At 41.4% G+C, this 24,325-nt stretch overlaps 1 protein-coding gene across 1 annotated transcript in view; it reads left to right on the plus strand.

Moving 5' to 3' along the window:
- LOC116977910 (vitamin D3 hydroxylase-associated protein-like) overlaps positions 1–10,152 on the plus strand; it is a 30,094-nt gene extending 19,942 nt beyond the window's left edge. The window contains exons 9-15 of the mRNA XM_033028788.1: positions 425–522; positions 2,589–2,688; positions 3,646–3,689; positions 4,653–4,692; positions 5,253–5,361; positions 6,834–6,979; positions 8,773–10,152. Coding sequence (XP_032884679.1) covers positions 425–522; positions 2,589–2,688; positions 3,646–3,689; positions 4,653–4,692; positions 5,253–5,361; positions 6,834–6,979; positions 8,773–8,898 — 663 coding nt within the window. The 3' untranslated portion in view covers positions 8,899–10,152. The remainder of the gene's footprint in view (positions 1–424; positions 523–2,588; positions 2,689–3,645; positions 3,690–4,652; positions 4,693–5,252; positions 5,362–6,833; positions 6,980–8,772) is intronic.
- The last annotated feature ends 14,173 nt before the right edge of the window (positions 10,153–24,325 follow it).

The raw sequence follows: 24,325 nt of genomic DNA on the forward strand, positions 1-24,325 counted from the left end.
TAATGGAGTTTACTTCCCAAGTGACTATGGAGCTCATTTCAAGAATTCCCAATTGATGGACTTTGATGGACTTTGATGGGCAGGTGAGCGGACTTGCAAATGCACCCCAATGGATTGGATTATTAAATAAGCGCTAAACCACATAGACTTGGGGGCATTTGTCTTTTTGCACTATTATTATTCGTTTGGCTGTCTTATATATGTGTGTGTATGTGTACTTTTGTGAACTTTTTATGAAAAGTGTGAACTTTTTTTCGTTTATTATATTGTCTACAGAGTACTATGTTTACATATTCTGCTGCAAGTAAGAATGTCATTGTTCTGTTTGGGACATATGATAATAAAACATTGTTAACTCTTGACTCTATTACACTTGAGTTCGGTTGACCACACACTAAATTTTTGATTTATTTTTTCTCTCCAGCTGATTCCTTTTGCTCCTTTGAAAACATCATATGCAATGAAGGAACTTGTTTTAAAGGGCATTTCAGCGGATCAAGCCACTACAATCCTAGAAAGAATGTAAGCCTAATTTTAGTGAATGGTTTTCAGACAATTCATTATGTTTTTTGTCACTTTAAATATTAATGTGGTTAGTAGTACTCTAAATTTTAAGAAATTTGATTTTGCTGCTGATCTTGATTGTATTTTTCCATTGACATTCCAAGTAGCTATGAATTCAGAGCACCCTACTGTCCTTGATAAATGTTCTCGGGGTATCTAAATCTCAATTTTATTAGTTGTTTAAGTTATGACATCGGATGGAAGCTGCATACCAAATCTCGTTGCACATATGTGCAATGGCAATAAAATATATTATTATTATTATTATTATTAAAATAAGGTGTTAGTTTTGGCATAATTTGAGTTGTTGCTAAACTACCTGAACATTTATTATAAATATGTAACATTCCACAATTTAGGATTGGAAATGTACTGTTGTCCCTTCATAGTCACCATGTCTAAACAGAGATATTTTAAATATGGAAGGTAGACTCATAATGCTGGAATAACTCAGCAGGACAGGCAACATCTCTTGTCCCTCCTGATGTTCTTTCACACTTTTTTGTTGCATGTTGTACTACTTTTGGGCTAATGCCTTTTCAGCTCTTGTTCTTGAGTTGTTCACTATCTCCTTTAGCTTTCTCCTCTGTTGGATTGTGTTGAGGGTTTCTGGAGTTATCCACTCTTTGTGCTTTTGGGTCCTTCTCCCTAGGGCCTCCTCACAGGTTGAGCTCCAAGCAGCTTTTAGGTGTTCCCAAAGATGTGAGGGATTGTAGGTCAATTGCCTTCTATAAATTGCCCTCTCGTGTGCAAGGAGCAGATGAAAAAGTGAACTAACATAGAACTAGTGTAAATGGGTGACCAATGACCATTGTGGACTCGGTGTGTCGAAGGGTCTTCTTTCATGCTGTATCTTTAAGAACTAAGTAAGTAAGGAAGCTCTTTATAGGAGGTATCTTTTCTCAGACCTATTGTAGGGTCTTGACCTAAAAATCTTAAACCATTCTTCTGCTTTCACGGATGCTGCCTGATCTAGTGAGTTTCTCCAGCTGTTTGTTTTTACCTCCCAAGATATATTCATATGAGAGCAGTTGGATGTCAGAGCTCCGCTTACCTGTCAGCATCCACTGCCACCTGTGTTTGGCCACTTGAACACATTGTTGGGGTTTTATAAATCATTGGTGCAGTGTAGATCTGAAAAAACATACAGGGATTAGGTGGCAAATTATGAATAGAGTCATGCAGCATAGAAATACTGTAGGCCCTTCGGGGCAACTTGCCCACGCCAACCAACGTGCCCCATCTACACTAATCCCACCTGCCTATATCCCTCTAAACCTATCTTATCCATGTATCTGTCTATGTGTCCTTTAAATACTGTGTTGTACCTGCCTCAACTACCTCCTCCGGAAGCTCGTTCCATATACCTACCACCCTTTGTGTAAAAAAGGTTGCCCCTCGGGTTCTTATTAAATCTTCCCCTCCCCTTACCTTAATCCTATGTCGTCTGGATCTTGCTTCCAATTCTTTGGGTAAAAGACTGTGCATTACCCAATCTATTCCTCTCATGACCTTGTACACCTCTGTAAGATGACCTCTCACCTTCCTAGCGCTCCTAGGAATAAAGTCCTAGCCTGCTCAACCTCTCCTGATAGTTCATGCCCTCAACATCTTTTCTATAACATTTCTCCGAGATCTTCGGTTTCCTCCCACACTGCAAAGACGTACAGGAGTGTAGGTAAATTGGCTTGGTATAGGTGTAAATTGTCCTTATTGTGTGTAGGATCGCTGGTCGGTGCGGACTCGTGGGCTGAAGGGTCTGTTTCCGCGCTGTATCTCTAAACTAAAACTAAATAACTCAAGAGAAACTAGTTATATTTAACTAGCAGAATTAAATTGCTTGTTTTTACTTGAGGCTGTTTTTGCTTGTACATTGTTTGAAATATCTGATGTTGCGAACAAAACTAGAGCTTCAAATATCTGACGTCAACAAAACTAGGATTTCTGTTTTTAACATTGGATGTTTTTACTACCCTCATAAACAGAAGAATGCAGCTAACTATTATTTTTTTTGCATATTCTAGAAAAGGAGACATCATTGATCCTCGCCTGAAAGACCTCTTTTATGTACAAATGATTCCTCTAATAGTAAAAAAGATCTTGTATTTCCTCATGAAGCCTTTTGTAAGTTAAAAGCCATTCAAATATATGAATAAGTTTTTTAGATATAAAATAAAGCCTGACACAAAATGTAAATACAAATCCCCTCCGGCATTTAAAAAAGAACAATTGAGATCACATTTTTGGGAACATTAAAAATGATTGCATTGTATTTGCATAAAATTCTTTCTTTGCCAGCTTATCGGTCGGTATAAAATGAATGATAACTCCTGAACCTGAAGTGAGTGGTGAATATAGTCCACCTCATTACTTCCTTCCATCCAATCCACCTTCACACTGAGTTGGGTCAGGAAGCTGGAAGAATCATCAAGGATGCCTGCCACCTCGGCCATTACCTTTCCTCTCTCTGACCTTCCGGGAGAAGATATAAAAACTCAAAAGTCCGTGCATCAAGACTTTAAGAGCAGCTTCTTCCCCGCGGCTATCTGACTCCTGAACCAATCACCTCTTCCACAAACCCTTCCCCGGTGCCTCCCTGTACTCTCACTCTTAGTTCGATCTCATTCAGTTATTCCGACAATGCACTTTAGTTTTTTTCTTTGCATTACTTCAGATTTCATAACAATCTTTGCACCATTCTGCAACTTTGTGTTTGTTGGTGCATTTGTTGTATCTATCATTACCGTACACTGTTTACCCTACGAGCTTTATGGGAAGACGGAATTTAATTGCAGTTTGATACATAAGACAATAAAATAATATTGTCTGGATCTGAATGTGGCCTCTACCTGGTCAACTCAAGGCCATCAGTCTGGAGAAGAATCCCGACCTGAAACATCACCTATCCATGTTCTCCAGAGATGCTGCCTGACTTGTATCTTGATGCCAGTCTGCCTAACAAATATTAGTTAGTAGTGATGTTTGTGTGAATAGGTACTGTCAGTTACCATGCTTAATTCCTGTTGTTACTTTTCCAAAAATAATCTTTCCTGATATTTTCCTTTCCCTTCCCTGTTTTAGAATCCAAGAATGGCAGATATCCTCAGGAGCCTTTGTGGAGTAGGGCAAGTCATTTACTACTTTGATTTATTTCCTCCTGAATATGTTTAGAATGTGCCTTTTAAAAAGAATAATAATTAATAATCAATAATTAAACTAGTAAACACCACCTTCCTGCAAGCTGATGCTCTAGTACAGTATTAACTCGCAATTTTCTAAACTTCAGGGGCGAGCTGCACTGCTCTCAAATAGGCTCTTTGGCGGGAAAAGAATCAGAAAATAAATTGGTTGTCTGGGCATTGGGGAAACAGGGGCATGTTTATAAGCAAGGACAGTTAAATGAATGACATTCTCACTGTTTCTGGGGCAGAACAAACAGAGTGGATGGAACTCTAAAAATGCATATTCCTTAATCAACCAAGGGTGATAGATTGTAGAGTTTATTGATGGACCAGGAGAAAAGCTAAATGGCTAGATATTTAAATGGTATGCAAACAAAATATGGATGAATGACATTTTGGCTTTTGCCAACAAGTGAAAGTGTTGGATTTCCATAAAGTGCATCAGGGTTTTCCAAGATGAGGTGACAAACCATACTCAGAAGTTATCAGGGTGGCAGTTGGGACAGCAATTCCGTTTTAAATGATTTGCAGCCCTTTATTATGCAGGTCAGAATCTGTGTGTCCAAGGAACTGATCCATTTTTGGATACATCATGGAGTACTGGTCTGGGTTCTCCTTGTCTGATAATACAGGTAGCCTCCGCTAGCAGATTATTAGTTCTTCTGTCTAATTTTAAAGAGATTTTTACTAACGGTACTGTGGATATCCAAAACATTTAGTTACAAGAGCTATTCAGTTATAATGTGGAATATTGTTGGTTCTAAATGTATCGCCTCATTTAAAATGAAGTCGAATTTTGTTCACATGTTTGTGCTGTTGGACTGTTTCAAAATTGAAATGAATGCAGTTAATCTAAGCCACTTATTTTTCTACAGTGGCTAAGGTTTTCCATTTATGTCCTTACAGATCCATAAGTGATCTATGGAAGCAACATACTGCTAGAGAGGTGAGATCATTATTGAATCTTTTGGAAAGAGGCCAATCTCCATTCCATTGTGTTAAAAAAAAATCGAAAACAGTAAGAAACTCACAAAGACTGGCGACTTTATGTAGCGATGCACACCACTACATGCGGTTCTGTAAATATAATCTGTTCTGTGGTGTGATTAACATGGTTATCCCGCTCCATAATAAGCCAGAGAACTGATGTAATGGACACGAGATTCCGGTTCATTGGTGAATGGGGGAATTTAAATTAACTGAATTGAATTAAAATGGTTTGAAAAGTAGGTTGCAGTAATAATGAATTACTTAATCGTAATAGCCCATTTGCTCATTTATGTTGTCAAGGGAATTTTTTTTTTTTTTTAACCCTGTCTGGACTTTACAGGACTAGTAATGCTCTTATTTTGTATTAGTGTGTTGGTTTTAGCAACTGAGAAATTTTCCAGGTCATTTCAGAGAGGATTGAAGAGTCAACCATTTTGACTGCATGCGGAAGCATAAAGCACCTGCAACACAAACCCTGTCACCAGTAAAGAAATTGAGTATATGTATTTTGCTTAGGCTTACTGTGAGGAGTACATCAGCCTGTGGAAAAGCCAGAACCTTGATGTCCTGCTCTGCCCAGCACTGGGTCCTGCTTTCCTTGCTGGATTCGCTGGAAAGCTAACAGGTAGGCAAAACGTAGGGTAAACTCTCAATTATGAAATGTTTCACTGTAATTTCATATTGCGTCATTGTCCCATTTAACCATTGTGAGATATCCTACTTGGTACTGATCTCTACCCACTTCCTATTTAGACTTTAGGATCTAGAGGTACAACGTGGAAACAGGCCCTTAGGTCCACCGAGTCCACGCAGACCAGTGATCACCCCGTACACTAGCAGTATCCTACACACTAGTGACAATTTACAATTTCCAGAAACCAATTAACCCCACAAATCTGTACGTCTTTGGAGTGTGGGAGGACCTGCGGAAAACCCACGCCGTCACGGGGAGAATGTACTAACTCCATACAGATAGCACCCATGGTCAGGATCGAACCCAGGTCTTTGGCGCTGCAAGGCAACAACTCTACCGCTGCGCCACCGTGCCGCCCTTTGGTTCCATCAAAGATTCCTTGACTTTCTTTGGCAGTGGAAACCTTGGGTTTCTTTTAAACATGGTGCTCAAGTGACACTGAATGCCAAAGTTTACACAACAAAAACTGAGTTTCACATGGACAGAAAAAAAGAGAAAGCTAAGAACACTCAACAGGTCAGGCAGCATTTGTGGAAAGATCTTACCATTTCAAGTGATTTACCATACAGTTATTTCATTCATTAAAAATAGCACATGATGCAGTGGATAGAGTACTTCCCACAGCTCATGGCCTGTTGTGGTGATGTACAGTTTTGTGGATGTAGATTATTTCCGATATAATAGTGTAAACAGATATGGAAATTGAAATGCAGTTGGTTTGGCAGCCTGGACTTGACTGACAATCTGAAATATTCCTGCAGGCTTTCCCATGAAAATCTGTTTTATTTTAATCATGCATCGTAGTAATAATGTTTTAGTTACATGTGCGAAGAAACAAATAGCATTCCTTGGTAAAGTTTGATGTTATTTTCAATTTGTTAAAGTTAATAACTTCTCCATTTTACATATTAGATTGAATTCTGATAATGAACCAAATGGCAACTCCATTGCTGCCTAAACACTGCCTATTGCTAGTCTTCTGTTGACTTCCTCATTGCCCCAAGCTGTTATTTTCCCAATTTGCCCACAATCTCTACCTTCCAGGCTTTTTACCTAGAAATTTTGAATCATTCCTTTGACTGCGGAAGATATTTGCAATTGAATGGTCAAATCAAAAATGAATGATAGGGCACTATAGATCTGAGGTAGATCATGCACTGTGACCGCGGTTTCGCAGTACTATTCAAATGCAAACCTGTTCTGCTAACCAGTCAACATGGGACCAGTAACCCTGATGGTCTTGGTCCACCATGGCAGTGTGCTGGAGGACTGATCCTCATTACAGTCCTTGTCCTCTCGTATTTCCTCGTAAATGTTACAATATAAAAAAATATTGCAATCAGTACTGATACTTAATACCACGTTTTTTTGCGGATTTAAGAAAGCCTGCTTTTCCTTTACAGTTACCGCCAGTTACAAGCTGATTTTTAACCTGTTAAATTTCCCAGCTGGTGTAGTGCCAGTTGGTAAAGTGATTGAGAAGGACGAAGACGAGCTGAAGGACTATGTAGGTTACTACAATGATTTTTGGGAGAGGACTTTCAAAAAGGTAGGCGCATCTAATTGAAAAATGCAGACATTTCTGCGAGGAAAGATTGATTTAAATACCATTAAGGATGTGAGATCAACTTGAGTGCTCGAATCAGCTCGTTCACATTTATTTTTATTCTCTCCTTACTATTTGGAAATCACATGCTACTCATTTATAACATAATTTTCAAAGAGCATGATTTTAATATTATCTGGTGCTAGTTTTTAATTACAACTGTTTTTAATTTACAATACAATATTTATTGTCATTTGAACCTCAGTGAGGCTCAAACAAAACTTTTGTTTGTTTCTAGGAGTGAAATAGCACCCACAGGTGCTGACATTTTAGGTGCTGTCTGCTACAGAGTGGGGGAATTAAAGATGTGTTTGGTCTTAGCCACTTGGTCTTTGGGCCTGTGCTGTTGCACAGTGCAAGTGTTATTCTTTTATCCTGAAGCATCCGCTTTCTTCTCTCTTCCGACCTGTAGCCCAGTTGGCAGGGAGTCAGCACAATACATCTTTTTGTACGTCCGCAGGTGCATTTTAATAGGGAAACCACTTTGGCTGTCACTTGTCCTCTTGTGCCAGGACATTAGCATCAACACACGTGCACCTGAGTTAGAAGGCTGTGACTTCAGTTACTGCAAGAATCAGACTGCGCACATACCCAGAATGGCACTCCGGATTAGAGTCATGGAGTCATAGAGTCATACAGCGTGGAAATAGGCCCTTCGGCCCCCAACTTGCCCACGGCGAACAACGTGCTCCATCTACATTAGTCCCGCCTGCCCGTGCTTGGCCCATATCCCTCTATAGCTACCCTATCCATGAACGTGTTCAAATGTTTAGGATCGAGGAAGTAATGCATCTTTAGAAATGCTGGGGTGCCACATGTGTTCGATGCACAATACAGTAGCAAATCCATACTTTGCTTTTGAAATTTGATTCTGCTGGCTTCTGTCAGAAGTCATGAGCACTTCTTTTTATGTAACAGAGGGCTAGTGGTTTAGTGGGTAACATCATTTTAGAGACCAAGGGTTAAGTAAAGGGTGGTTACTTGAAAACTGGCATCTGTGACGAGATGGCTCGCAATTGAAATGAAATCCAGATGCAGCCTTGTAATGGATCATACAATCGTTGAATTACCATGGCACAAAAGAGGCCATTCGGGTCTTCAAATCTATATTAGCTTGCAGTGGAGCAATCCTGGCCATTTCTTGTTCTTTTCCCTCATTATCTCTTAGTGCCTGATCACATGATCACGCTAGTCCATGGTGGCAACAGAGTGAATTTCCATTGTGGCATGGAGACATTGCATGGACACTGCATGCACTGCGATACAGTGATCAAACACCACGTCAAATCTGGGTCCTCAGGTATCGGAAATGAGTTGTCACTTCTTTCACACAGGAAAGGAGGAGGACTGCTCTATGTATAGTCCAGCATCAGGCTGGTGCTGTACTTTGCAATAATCCTCAGCATTAAATGCAGACTTCCCTGTAAACTGCATTGCCCACACCACTGAGCCTCCTTCTATAGAATGGCCCATCAGCAAAACCTGAGTATGAACTCTCCAAGGATATGGGAGTTGAATTTGTCTTCTGTTGGTTGGAAGCTACTCTCCAGCGGTGACACGACATGCTGATCCATATTTAAACTCTGCTCTAATCTGTGGGGAAGGGCCGTATCTGAGCTAGTGATTGCAATGCATTGACAATGTAACCAATGAAACCTAATAACTAATTTTAACATTTGCCATCTCATTTGCGCAAGAGCTTATTTTGCCATTTGTTTTTTTTCCTCCTGTTTCAGAATGTGTCTGATGCAATTGGTCTCCCAATAGCTGTGCAATGTGTGGCGTTACCTTGGCAGGATGAACTTTGCCTACGTTTTATGAAAGAGGTGGAAAGAGTTACCCAAAAGAACAGGGCCATTTAACTACATTAGAGTGGAATGTCCTTTTAAGTCGGTGTTGTCAGGTGTGTTTTCCATACAGATGGTGCTTGTCTCAGAATTTGGCAACTATATTTGCTATCCTATGGCACATAATTGAGCTACCTGATGAATAATTTGGATTAAGAACCTGGAAAATGGCAGCATTATCAGGACAGGTACATAAATATCTCCATTCTTCCGCCTGGATACATTTTTCCACAGTAAACCATGCTAGAAGGGTCCCGCCCCGAAACACCACCCATTCCTTCTCTCCAGAGATGCTGCCTGAATTACTGCTGGGTTACTCCACCATTTTGTGTCTATCTTTTGTTTATTAACAGTTTAGAAAGTCCATCAGGTGGTCCATCAAACGATAAGGTTGGACATATGAAGGAAAAATATTGCAGACAAGTGTAGTGTAATAAGCAAACAGGCTTTAAGAAACAATAATGTCAGACATTGTTTGCCTTTTCTAGTTGCACTTTATCTTTCAGTTGGCAACAACAAATGTTCACTGCCCCATCCCTATTGTAAGCTATGATCTCATTAGCATTGGTGGTTATGCAGCACGGTAGTTATGTTACCAGCCTACATTTTGATGATGTTATGATCAATGGAAATGAATCCAGAATATAAATTCAGCAGCAGGAGACCAATAGTTTGTTGTACAACCACAACTTGCTGTACAAATATCCTGGATGGAACTGCAGATGCTGCTTTAAACCGAAGATAGACACAAAATGCTGGAATAACTCAACGAGACAGGCAGCATTTCTGGAGAGAAGGAAAGGGTGACGCTTCGGGTTGAGATTGAAGAAGGGTCTCAACCGGGAACGTCACCCATTCCTTCTTGCAGGAGATGCTGCCTGTCCCGCTGAGTTATTCCAACATTTTGTGTCTATCTTCGCGACAAATGTTCTTCTCTGTTACTTCATGAAAGAATTAACAGCAATACAATCGGCAAATCATTTGCCGCAACTTGCTGCAACCTAACTGGACCAAATACACGCAGACGGCAGCTCAAGAACAGGTCAGGGATTGAGCTTACCTTGGTGACTGAATCTCTACCTGAGTTCGTCAAAAGTTTATCCACCATCTCCAATGGAATAATCTTTATTTGCCTGGATGAGATGCAGCTTGACACCACCCAGGACAAAACACCATCTCAACTCGCATCTCGCTCTTCTTTGTAACATGGCTACGGGCATGAAACATTTATAAGATGCACTGCCACAACTTGTAACCATTAAACCTCAAGATGGATAGAAACATAGAAAGTAGGTGCGAGAGTAGACCACCAGGTCCGTCGAGCCCGCACCGCCATTCGCTCATGGCTGAACACTAAACAGACACACTTACCCACAAACAGTAGACACAAGACACAGAACACAAGACACTACCCTCCCCTTTATACCACTATCACCCCTCTCCACCCCAAGAACCTCGTGATCTCCTGGGGGAGGCAAAAAAACGGATAAAAACCCAGGTCCAATTCGGGAAAAAAATCCGGGAAATTCCTCTCCGACCCCAATCCAGGCGATCGACACTTGTCCAGGAGATCACTCAGGTCTTACTATACTAACCATACCTAGGTCCATATCCCTGCCCTCTCCGCGTAGCCCCTTATCCCCTTGGCAGCTAAAAAACCATCTATTTTAGTCTTAAATATATTTAAAGTTTCTGCTTCCACTGCTCCCTGGGGCAGTGAATTCCATAAATTAACCACCCTCTGGGTGAAGAAGTTCTTCCTCATCTCAGTTTTAAAAGAGCCCCCCCTTATTCTGCAACTATGTCCTCTAGTTCTAGTTTCCCCGATCATTGGGAACATCCTCGGTGCATCCACCCGATCAAGGCCCCTCACGATCTTATATGTTTCAATGAGATCGCCTCTCATTCTTCTAAACTCCAAAGAGTAGAGTTCCAGCCTACTTAACCTTTCCTCATATGTCAATCCCCTCATTGCAGGAATTAATCTTGTAAACCTTCGCTGCACTGCCTCCAGGGCTAGTACATCCTTTCTTAAGTATGGACCCCAGAACTGTACACAGTATTCCAAATGTGGTCTCACTAATACTGTGTACAGCTGCAGCAAGACCTCCGTGTTTTTATACTCAATCCCCCTAGCAATAAAGGCCAAAACTCCATTGGCCTTCCTGATTGCTTGCTGCACCTGCATACTAACTTTTAGTGATTCATGTACTAATACCCCTAGATCCCTTTGCGTTGCATTACAACGCAGCTCCTCCTCATTTAGAAAATAACTTGCCCTATCATTTTTTTTCCCAAAGTGAATGACTTCGCATTTATTAGTATTAAATTTCATCTGCCAAGTTGTTGCCTGGATGAGATGCAGCTTGACACCACCCAGGACAAAACACCATCTCAACTCGCATCTCGCTCTTCTTTGTAACATGGCTACGGGCATGAAACATTTACAAGATGCACTGCCACAACTTGTAACCATTAAACCTCAAGATGGATAAAGGCATCGGATGCATGGGAGAATCATCTCCCAAAGATGCTCCCTGGGTCACACACACTTCTGAAACTGGAAATTATTGGTGCTCCTTCACAGTCAATGAAGGTTCGAATCCTACAGCAAGAAATTATATTTGTGGCACAAAGTCACCCTGAGCATCTGTGCAACATCTGGCATGTTTTCAAAATGGTGGACATTTGTTTACGGTTCATAAGGATATTTGATTATATCTTTTTAATGAAGTTTGCTGCAATAATTGGTTATTCTATAGTTGACATAACACGGGCATTATTTCCTCTCCCCTTCCTCCTTTTTGATTGATAATGTACAAAACCTGCATTATGTTTTTAATTTATTTGCTTAAGGTAAATTATTATTGAGCATCAATCCTGTTTTGCTCCGTCTACATTTTCTTTCCAACAAGTCTGGAGAAACTTTATTGTAATGTTTGCCTTCATCAAATAAAACAATTGGCTTTACCTCTGGTTGCTGCCTTTTTTCTAATCAGTCCTTAAAAGAGTGAAGATAGTCTCCACTTTGAACATTATTGCATCACAAGCTTTAGGTTTAGAACTATGGTCTTTGGATCAGGAAATAAAATTATAAGCACAGAATTTTCACTTGCAAATTTTATTGGAGGATGATAGTAACTGACAACATGTAGCAATGCAAAGTATATATATCAAAGGTTTCAAAGGTCTTTTATTGTCACATGTACCAATTAAGGTACAGTGATATACGATTTACCATGGTGTCACTGTTAAATTCAGTGTTGTGACTTTAGACCCTGGGATTAACTTCTACAACAATCACCTCATCTTTAAATCCCTGTTTATGGTCTTCATGCTTATTTGATGCCAACTTGTATTAATGTACCGTTCCATAGTATGGGTCTCAAAAGCTACTGTAATGTCAAAGCCGAGATATTGGACGTCAAATTGCATGTAAACTGTGTTTAGTGCCTAGGTCATCCCTGTTGAAAGGTTTTCCATCAGGGATTTGGACCAGACACTTCCAAGTGTGATTTTTATTAATTTTTCTCCCTCAAATGTTATAGAATATTGTAAGTGATGTAATGACATAATTCATATGCACAATGCTTTTGCCTTGAGGTAAACACAAAATGCTGGAGAAATTCAGTGGGACAGGCAGCATCTCTGGAGAAAAGGAATGGGTGACGTTTTGAGGCTCTTCTTTAGATTAGTCAGGGGGAAAGGAAACGATAGATCTAGAAAGTGATAATAGACAATAGGTGCAGGAGTAGGCCATTCGGCCCTTCGAGCCAGCACTGCCATTCAATATGATCATGGCTGATCATCCCCAATCAGTACCCTGTTCCTGCCTTCTCCCCATATCCCCTGACTCTGCTATCTTTAAGAGCCATATCTAGCTCTCTCTTGAAAGTATCCAGAGAACCGGCCTCCACCGCCCTCTGAGCCACAGAATTCCACAGACTCACAACCCTCTGTGAGAAAAAGTGTTTCCTCGTCTCCATTCTAAATGGCTTACCCCTTATTCTTAAACTGTGGCCTCTGGTTCTGGACTTCCCCTACGTCGGGAACATGTTTCCTGCCTCTAGCTTGTCCAAACCCTTAATAATCATATATGTTTCAATAAGATTCCCTGTCATCCTTCTAAACTCTAGAGTATACAAGCCCAGCCGCTCAGCATATGACAGTCCAGCCATCCCGGGAATTAATCTTGTGAACCTACGCTGCACTCCCTCAATAGCGAGAATGCCCTTCCTCAAATTAGGGGACCAAAATTGCACACAATACTCCTGGTGTGGTCTCATTAGGGCTCTGTACAACTGCAGAAGGACCTCTTTGCTCCAATACTCAACTCCTCTTGTTATAAAGGCCAACATGTAATTTGCTTTCTTAACTGCCTGCTGTACCTGCATGCTTACTTTCATCTGATGTAGAGATATATAGAACAAATGGATGAAAGATATCCTGTATGCAAAAAATGTAATGATGAGAAAGGAAACAGGCCATTGTTAGCTGTTTGCTACGTGAGACCGGGAACCTGTGGGGTGTCTTGGGTGGGGGAGGGATGGAGATAGTGCAGGGGTTACTTGAAGTTAGATAAATCAATATTCATACCAATGGATTGTAAGCTGCCCAAGCAAAATATGAGATGCTGTTTCTCCAATTTACGATTAGCCTTACTTTTTGAGAATGGAGGAGGCCTAGGACAGAAAGGTCAGTGTGGGAAGGGGAATTAAAATGTATTGCAATGGGGAGATCAGGTAGGTCCAGGCAAACTGAACAAAGGTGTTCAGCGAAACGATCGCCCAGTCTACGTTTGGTCTCGCCGATGTATAAGAGTCCACATCTTGAACAATGGATACAGTACATGAGGTTGGAGAAGGTGCAAGTCAACCTCTGCCTAACCTGAAAGGACTGTTCGGGCCCCTGGACAGTCGAGGGAGGAGGTATAGTGACAGGTGTTGCATCTCCTGTGGTTGCAGAGGGAAGGGATTTAACCACGGAGTTTCGGAGGGAACAGTCTCTGCGGAAGGCGGAAAGGGGTGGAGATGGGAAGATGTGACTCGTGGTGGGATCCCGCTGGAGGTGGCAAAAATGTCGGAGGATTATGGGATGTATGCAAAGGCTGATGGGGTGAAAGGTAAGGACCAGGGGGACTCTGTTCCTGTTGTGACTCGGGGGAGGGGGAGCAAGGGCAGAGCTGCGGGGTACCGAGGAGGCTCGTGTGAGGGCCTCGTGTGTAGAGTGACTTCATAAAATTTGCGTGGTCGGATTTCCATTAGCCACATCTTCCGTAACCTGGGAACCCTTGTACCTTGCTTCCAAACAAATGAAACTTTGGTCTTATTAGAGGAAAGATCCTACTAGTGGTGCCTCTGCAATATCACATCAATTCAGTAGATGGATGTGAACCAAGTCAGAGTGTTCTCCCAGGGCAAGATCCCCGGTACAAGATCCCCAGTACACTCAGTCAGCCTGAGTGGACATGCCGTGGTATTTGCATGTTTGATACCAGAAAAACAGACACATTCTTTTGAGCTCTGTCAGGGGAAGAGATTAATAAGCAGGCTGAAGAAAAGATGCAAGGATGTGCTCAAAGCCTCTTGGGATGTCAAGTGTAAAAGGGAGAAGGCAGGAGAATGGAGCTGAGAGGGAAAGATAGATCAGCCATGATGGAATGGTGGAGTAGGCTCGATGGGCCAAATGGCCTACTTCCTTTCATAGATGAAAAAATAATGTCAATATCCCTTCTTACTCTTAGCCTGGGCCATGAAAGCGGAGGAGCATATGGTATGATATCACAAATCTTGAGTCTATGCAATGGGAGTACCCAGACCCTGCTTACATAGTGGAAGGTACATACCACCTCAGAAATAGCCATACGCAAGTATAGTAGGTTCCTCCTGGCCCATCTAAGAGATTTTGCATTTTCCACGCTGGTCTCTTTAGTCACCCCAAAACTTAAGAAACAACCAACAAACTAATCAGCCCTCACAGATATTGGGGAATAAAATGGCTGGCAACATCCGACAATGAAAATGCACTATTCAATAACTTTGATGTCCCTGGCACCCTCTCTCTGCAAGCTCTTTTACTTCACTGTTAAACTCAGCAATGAAATCCATATTCAGGGCAGAAAGTTGCTACACACCCATTATAAACCCAAAAGAAAATGATTAAATTTAATTCAAAATGCTGCAAAAATTTAAATGAAAACAGAAAAAGCTGGAATTAGTCAGGAGGTAAGGCAGCATCTTTGGAAAACGTAACAGTTAATGTTTACGATTAGAAGACAGGGAAGAAATGCTAGTAAATATCACTAGCAACATCCTAGACGAGCCATAGTGAAGCTATGGCCAAGTAAGCTTACTAACGCCTCTATTTCCTTAGAAGGCTTAGGAAGTTCAGCATGTCCCCAACAACTCACCAACTTCATAGAAAGCATTTTCTCGGGATGCATCGCAGCATGGCTTGGGAACAACTCCATCCAAGACCACAAGAAATTTCAGAGAGTTGTGGACGCAGCGCAGATCATCATGCAAACCAACCTCTCTTCCATTGACAATATCTACACTTCACGCTCCCTTGGCAAGACCACCAGCATAATCAAGGATGAGTCTCAACCTGGTCACTCTTTTCGTCCCTCTCCCTTCAGGCCAGAAGGACAGAAGTTTGAGAACGCATACCTCCATATTCAGGAGCAGTTTCTTCCCAGCTGTTATCAGGCAACTGCACCATCCTTTCACCAAGTAGAGAGCAGTTCTGACCTACCATCTACCTCATTGAAGATCCTCAGACTATCTTTAATTGGACTTTACCTTGCACTGAACTGAGTTGGATGATCAGCCATGATCATATCGAAGGGCTGAATGGCCTACTCCTGCACCTATTTTCTATTCCCATTATCCTGTATCAGTACACTGGGCAGCTTCATTATAATCTTGTATAGTCTTTCCACTGACTGGAAAGCGTGCAACAAAAAAGCTTTTCATGGTGTCTCGGAACACGCGACAATAAACTGAAATAAAATAAACAGAAACAAAACAAAACTAAACTAAACTGAATAATACCTCTACCACTGAAAATTAAATTTCACAAACAATCATTGGAGATTTTCCAAAAGCATTCTGATTGATATTTTAGGGTTAAACTCCATTGAATTTCAATAGGAATAACTCGATTGAATTTCAATAGGAATAAACTGATGGGTAATGAATTGATCTCCCAGTTACCAAACACATTAACTCTCCTTCTCATTCCCATACTGACCTCTCTGTCCAAGGCCTCCTCCATTATCAGAGTGAGATTAAACCTAAATTAAAACTCAGCGGTATAACTACTGATTTTTCTAACTTCAAGTAACTATTGCATCCCCCCTCTCTATCTCTGTGTCTCTCCTCCACCCTAGTCGTCCGACTAGTTTTACAGTCATCCTGTTGAGTTCCGCTGTATTAACTCGTTATCACCTACCCCACAGCCAACAATGGACCATTGTGGACTCCACATTTCCTTGATTATCGTTGCATTCTGCATTTCTTCCATTCATTTGTGCTAGGTACTGTCTATATCTGTCTTCGGTTTAAACCAGCATCTCCAGTTCCTCCCTACACAATTAATTTTGGTGTTGTGTTCAGTGATGCCACAGAAATCCTCTTGAGGGCGCCACCTTGCTGCAGCTCCCTGAACACCCTGGTGATGAGTCAAAGAGTGATGAACGCTCAGCAATGCAAACTCACCACTTAAATTCACAAACATTCAAAAGCCATTCAAAATTAAACAGAATACTACATTTTCATTACACGAATAAACAAAAAACTGAATTATCACCAGAAAATACCAAGAAACAAAGAACTGCTTTTAAATTAATTAATTTAAATTTAAAAGGTGTAAATGATCAGACCCAGATTATATTGGTGCACAGTACATCACAGGAACATTAGGAATAGTGCATGTGGCCATTTTAGTTGTGCAGCCACTGCTACACACTCCAGCTGCGCCTAAGACTTGGCCTTCCATCAGTATTCAACACACTTTACAGGAGGCACATTAGAGCTGCTGCCTCACATCGCCAGAAAACTGGGTTTGATTCTGAACTTGGCTGTTGACCCCATGGAGTTTGCAAGTTCTCACAGTAACTGCATTGGTTTCTTTTGAGTGCCCTGGTTTCCTCCAACTTCCCAAAGATACGCAGGTCTGTAGGTTAATGAGCCTCTTTACACTGCCCCGAATGGATGAGAAAGCAGGATAACATAGAACTATGTGAATGGGTGATCGATGATCGGCATGGGTTAGGTGGGCCGGAGGACATGTTTCCATGCTGTATCTCCAAACTAAGCTTAAACCAACGTTCCTTGCTGAGCATGAATATGGCATCTGGTTAATGTTCTGGAGTTGGAGGGAATTCAGAAGGAAGTGAGGAACTGGTATCAAGGAGCTGATCAGCAGCCGAGTCTGGGGCATTGAGGTAGGTTGCTCGACAATGATAGCTTGTGAAGGTATCACGGTAATGACTGTGGAATCGGAGGGGAATAGGGGAAAAGATAGTTGGCCCATCCTAGAGTTGGGAGAATGGAGAGGTGTAAAGGAAGAAAGTAAGTGATGGGATATAAAATCAGACAATGCTGATCAGCATTGATTCAGGTCAGGCAGCACTGATTGAAAGGGAAACAGTTAATGTTTCAGGTTTGATGAAGGGTCCCAAACCTGAAATGTTATTTATTTATTTTTTCACACGTTTACGTTATAGGAGTAGAATTAGGCCATTCGGCCCATCAAGTCTACTCCGTCATTCAATCATGGCTGATCTCTGCCTCCTAATCCCATTTTCTCTCCATCACCCTTGAAACCTGTGGAACTGCTTGAAAAGTGCTGGAAGCAGACACTCTTCCCAACTCTAGTGTCACAATGGCAACGAGGTGGAGTCTCGGGAACTTTGAGACTTGTGGGCTCAGGGTGGCTTGCACAGGAGCCTGATTGGTTCTCACATTTATATAGGGAAATTAATATGAGTTATACAAGGAACTGCAGTGTTTCACAGGAAAGCCTCAGCCATTGGGAAGTCACAGCAATTGTTTCTTATGCCCCTGTCCCACTTAGAAAACCTGAACGGAAACCTCTGGAGACTTTGCGCCCCACCCAAGGTTTCCGTGCGGTTCCCGGAGGTTTTTGTCAGTCTCCCTACCTGCTTCCACTACCTGCAACCACCTGCAACCTCCGGGAACCGCACGGAAACCTTGGGTGGGGCGCAAAGTCTCCAAAGGTTTCCGTTCAGGTTTCCTAAGTGGGACAGGGGCTTTAGATGCTGCTCCAAAATAATTCACCTTTTCTTTCCAAATACAGAGCAATCTCAGAACTTCACCACCCTTCATGTTTCTTTCAGTGCTGAGTGTAATTATCAGTCGATACATTTTTGAAAGGACAGGACATGGAGGACTATGTGGAATTGGCACAGAAAAGTAAGTGAGGCCAGAAGCAGATCAGCCAGGATGGTCGGGTAGGGTTGAGGGGTTGAGTATCCATAAGTCCATAAGATGGAGGAGCAGAATTAGACCATTCGTCCCATCATATCTGCTCTGCCATCTGATCATGGCTGATCTACTTTCTCCTCTCAACCCAATTCTCCCGCCTTCTCCCTGTAACCTTTGATGCCGTAACAAATCAAGAACTTATCAATCTTAAAAAGTGTCATATTCTTGCTTCTATTTTTTTATGCACCTAAGACCCAGACCATGCTAGGGGGAAAACAATCTTGCCGACATGATTGATTGCAGAAGTAACTGTAACATTTTATTTTAGTTAGGACCTGGCGTCAACCTAATCAGTGAATTGAAAAAGGAACTGGATACCTTTCTGACATGATAGTCATGGTCAGAGAATTAGGAGAAATGTCAGTGACACCATTCATTCCTTATGAGTAGATTCCCACTTTGTCAGCACTTGATAAAACATACAATATAAAATGTGTAACCTAGCCATGGTACGGTCTGCTGTGGCTCAGTGAATATAATTATATTAATGTATGTGAATGATTACTGTACCTATTATAGTAATAGACTGTGGTATGGACCTCTGAAGAATTAATGACACATGAAACTATTTGGGTTTTTACTACGCTGAGATGGCTGGATTGAAATGTGTAAATATTCTTGATTTTTTTTTCATATTATATGCATTTAACACCAGCGTTCTCCTTATCATTTTAACCTGTACTTTAGGGGGAAAGAAAGAAAAAAAAACAACTTATGTTAATTTAAACAATAACATTCTCTTGTCCTGCATCAATCCCCAAAGTAAGGAAGTGCTCAGATAATGAAGAAAGGTGGTGATAATTTCAGAGCTGGAAATAGTGAGGCGAAAAAAGAAATGGACACATTTTCGAGCCTTTCCGAAATACATTTGTGGAGCACTTATAGCAAGCATTACCTTGGAAAAGTAAATTGAGACCATGAAAAGAAAGGTTGTATATATTGAATGGAAGGAATAGACTTAATATGGCCAATGCCTTTTCTTATTCCTTTCTCTCTTAAGGATAAATAGTTTGACGATGCACTTCTAATTTCATATTAAAAGATAGTAAGCATTCATCCCCACGTTCATGGCAGACAGTGAAGGTTTGGCAAGATTGTAATTTATTATTTCATTATTATATAGTTGCAGTTAGAAGTGAAAGGTCAGACATGAAAGCGATCGAATATGGGCCACGCTTCATCCCTGTTTTATTTTGGAGCATCCCCATCCAAGCAGGAACATCCTTGGAATATTATCCATATAATAAACAAGGTACTTCACTTTAATCGTGAGTGAATAATTTCTGCATTGAATGATATTTATTTTCTAGTGATACCTGGTTCATCATACTTGGGGACTCAGTCATTACCCGTTCCATATTTCACGTCAAGTGGGAAGGAACTTGTTTAAACCGAAAATGGACACAAAATGCCGATATAATTCAGCGGGCCTGGGCAGCATCTGTGGAAAAAAGGAAGAGGTGGCGTTTTGGGTCGAGACCCTTCTTCAGACTTAAAGATAGAGAAGCCAGAATAAAACAGGGTGTCCTTTTAAAGCAACTGGTGAGCTGCGGCTAGATGCCTAAAGAATAAAAAAAGAGCCTTTTCTCCAGAGATGCTGCCTGACCCGCTGAGTTACTCCAGCATTTTATGTCTATCTTCTCCATTACCTTCCCTGAGCTAGTTTTGATACAAACGGATTGCTTGAATTCTGTATTAACAATTACAAACTAAGTGATGGGAAGACTGACGGTTGGCAAATTGCAAGTCCGCTGATGAGTCTGATACCATAAATTCAAATCAAATCAAGTCTATCTTGACAAAGGAACTGATCTCGATGAGTCCTGGTATCAATAACATTTTGTACCTGTGTTCCCTCCCGTCACCGTTCCAACAGGCAGGAGAGATTTTTTGCCTCACTGTTTTCCAGTTTTCAAGGAATGAAGTCTAATTTAATTTGGCATTTACTATTTTTTTTCAGCAGTTCAGATGCTTGAATGCTTTTCAGTCCTTATTTTGGGATAGGAGAGTGAAATATGCAAGTGTTTTTTTTAGAAAAGGAAGCGGTATTGTTCTAAAGCTCTATTAAGCGTAAGGAAATGTCACTTGTGGATTAGTTAAAAGAAAAATTATTAATCTGTTTTTTTGTGTGATTTAAAAAAAAATGATTGTCCCAAAATTTGTGGTAATATTGACAGAAAAGTTATTGGCGACCATCATTGTTACACTGTTAAAATAACGTCTACAGTGGGATTTCCACATGAGTACAGTTTAATGCAGAAGATCTGAAGAATCTTTTTCCATTAGCCATGTTCCATTCCCCACCAGAATCAAAAGTCAGCACTTGAATTGTCATTCAATCTTGCTGTGAATTGCCCTAATCTGTTAAATTGCCCTAATCTGTTACACTTTGTTATTATGAAAATATAATGCCAATGCTTCATCTGGCTGAATCCAGGATCTCCCCACCCAACAGCACTTTGGGAGTATGTTCACCAGAAGAACTGCAGTGGTACAAAAAGGTGGCTCACCACCATCTTCCCGAGTGCAGTCAGATATTATGCTGTTCTTGCCGACCACACTAAGCTGCCAGGAAATGAAGTAACAACAAACAGCCCAGAGTACATTTTTGTTGGCATGGTTAGTTATCATTATTACTCTTAAAACTTCCTGAGCATAAAGACCAAACTCTGGTCTGTTATGGCATGTTGGATAAGCTAGATAGTCAAAGAAGCAGTGTACCTGTTTGAGTCATACAGCGTGGAAACAGGCCCTTCAGCCCAACTTGCAAACATGTCAATGGCAATAAGCATTTCACTACACCTAGTGTGTATGTGACTAATAAAATACCTTTGACCTTTGACCTTTGATGTCCCAGCCACACTAGTCCCACCTGTCTGTATTTGCTCCATATCACTCTAAACCTGTCCTATCCATGTACTGTACCTGTCTAATTGTTTCTTGAACGTTGTGATAGACCCTGCCTCAACTACCTCTGGCAGCTCGTTCCATACACCCACCACCCTTTGTGAGTCCATTGTTGCAAATGTCTGTGAGGAAGGGAGGTGAGGACGGTGAGGGGAAGAACGAGAGACAATGGTTGTGACTGCAGTAAGGCTCTAAGTTTGGATCAGCGATCAGGTGCGATCTTCAGAAGGGTCCAGATAAACATGATAACAAAGGCACACAAAATTGCTGGGGAAACTCAGCGGGTGCAGCAGCATCTATGGAGCGAAGGAAATAGGCGACGTTTCGGGCCGAAACCCTTCTTCAGAAGAAGGGTCCCGACCCAAAACATCGCCTGTCCGTTTCCTCCACAGATGCAACCTGACCCATTGAGTTCTTCCAGCACTATGAGTTTTGCTCCAGATTCCAGCATTTGACGTTTCTTGTGTCTCCTCAGTGTGAGCTCGTGCTGGACACAAGGGGGCGCTAGCCACCTTCCTTCAACATCTTAAACCAATCCTAATTTGTAAGGGTGGCTGATCAGATGTTTTTCGACAGGAGCAGTTAAATATATAGTCTGGAGTGTGTTCACGTTTAAACACTTGTGAAGATGTTTATCTTTGGCCTGGGTTTAATCCCAGAGAGTAATGATGATAGAGGTGTCATGTATTTAGAATGAACTCCTGGGGAGCCCTGTGATTAAATGGACTGAAGGTTAATTTCCATTTTGTTCAATTCAGTTCATTGCGACGCTTTAGTGGAAATGAAGTTTCTCATTACCACATAGTCCCAAATTGAGTAAAACCCATTATTTGTGATCTAAATAAATCAGGAATCAATCAATCTTCTGAAAATATCTCTCATGGAAGAGCAGCAACTGAATAATCTAATTATTAGAATTAGGATTCTATATTTGTCATTTCCCTGTAATTAATTGCAAATAAGTCTTTGATAAACTCTAGACATAGAAAGAAAGAGAAGAATAAAACCTAGGCCACTTCCAGGCTGGAGAATTAATAAAGGCGAATAGGAAAATGACAAGCATTCTAATCAGATATGTTGTTTGTGGTAGAAGAAGCTTAAAGCATCCCAATGATATTGGAAAAAGCATTGGCAAAAGTGAGGGAAGGAACTTATAATACCCACCGATGCAAAAACATTTCTTTCGTCGACAATTCGTTTCCCTCCACAGATGCTGCCCAGACTGCTCTGTTCTTCCAGCAGAATGTTTATTGCTGCTTTTGAAATATCCTTGGGTGCAGGCCACATCCGATGATCTTCTCAGCGTTATCTCCGTAGGCACCGTTTCTCTATCAAACATGATATTATAAGTCCCTTCCTTAACTGAAAAGAAGGGTCTCATCCCGAAACATCATCCATTCCCTTGCTCCAGCGATGTTGCCTGTCCCATTGAGTTACTCCAGCATTTTGTGTCTATCTTCTCGAGTAACTCATCGGGTCAGGCAGCATCTCTGGAGAAAAGGAATAGGTGACGCTTAGGGTTGGAACCCTTCTTCGGACTGAGAACCCTTCTTCAGACTGCCTAAAGAATTTTTAAAAAGCATGCCTTTGTAGTCTGGCAAGCTGACCTCTCCCGGGCGGAGAACAGACGCCTAAAGAATTTTTTTAAAGTCTGAAGAAGCCGCCGCCACACGAGCGCTGGAGTGCCGCTCCCTCCCACAGTGTCCCGTCCTGCTTTGCGAGTGTCACTCGTTTTTTTTTCCGAAATGGGTGAGTTTTCGGTCTGTTTTTAAAACTTTAAACAATTAAAAAAAGTCCGGAAATATAGATGGGAATGCGACGGGAAGATGATTATTACCTCGACGAGAAAAATGTGAGTAGGATTTATGAAAATGGGAAAGCTGTGGCCTAGCGTTTGGAAGAAAATAGCGGAAAATTAACCAGATTGAGACACACACACACAGTCACAAAACAAGATGAAGAGTTTTAGTATTATAGAGATATTGATTCTGGGGAGGGGGGGCTGTTTAATGTTGTTAAGGATGAGATTGAATCAGCTATGTTTACCAAACGGTGGAGCGATCTGGAAGGGCCAGATGGCCTACTTCTGCTCTTATTTGAATTTATATGCCATCTTATTTATTGAAGATATAGGAACCCATCTCCCCAATTCTCAAATGTATTTAATTTTGGGTAAACAAAAATAGTTTGGAGTTCCAAAATAAATGACTTCAGATTCTGGTAATCGGAAATATGAATAGAAAATGTTGGAAATAGAAGCTTGGAAAATAGGTGCAGGAGTAGGCCATTCAGCCCTTCGAACCAGCACCGCCATTCAATATGATCATGGCTGATCATCCAAAATCAGTACATTGCTCCGGCTTTTTCCCCATATTCCTTGATTCCGTTAGCCCTAAGAGCTAACTATTTAGTAGGTCACTCAGCATAGGCAAAGAGATAAACGGACAATGTTTCAAGTCATAGATGTTTCATCTCAACTGTGAAAACTTAGAGGTAAAATATGCTGTGGCGTCAGGGATGACACCAGGCTCGCCAGTGATCACACCGACACTCGCCGTAGGGTGAATTCTCCTGTGTATTCTATGTACAGTGGTAATAAAGAAAGTGTTACCAATGCCGATGAAGATTTGCCTATCAGCCTGTGATAGGGGTCAGAGTGGCATCACTGCTGTTCTTATCTCTGGCCTTTGTTTCAATCATCTGACTTTCAAAGGCACAGCGCGGAGTGGTAGAGTTAATTGTCTGGGGTAAAATTGTAATTTGGCCCTAGGGTGCCGGATAGTGCGAGTGTACGAGGATTGCAGATCGACACGGACTCGGTGGGCCGAAGGGCCTGTTCTTACGCTGTACCTCTAAAGTCTAAAAAAACCTTGCTGGCCAAGTCAACCTATTCCGTGCCACGCCTTGCTCTGCCTCTCCCCTTTTCCAGCTCAACCCCCCACCCCACACCCCTACAATCAGTCTGAAGAAGGGTATAGATCTGAAACATTGTATACCCATGTTCGTAGGAGTTGCTGCCTTTCTCC

The sequence above is a fragment of the Amblyraja radiata genome, chromosome 10, assembly GCF_010909765.2.
Source record: "Amblyraja radiata isolate CabotCenter1 chromosome 10, sAmbRad1.1.pri, whole genome shotgun sequence".
In the NCBI taxonomy this organism is placed as follows: Eukaryota; Metazoa; Chordata; class Chondrichthyes; order Rajiformes; family Rajidae; genus Amblyraja; species Amblyraja radiata.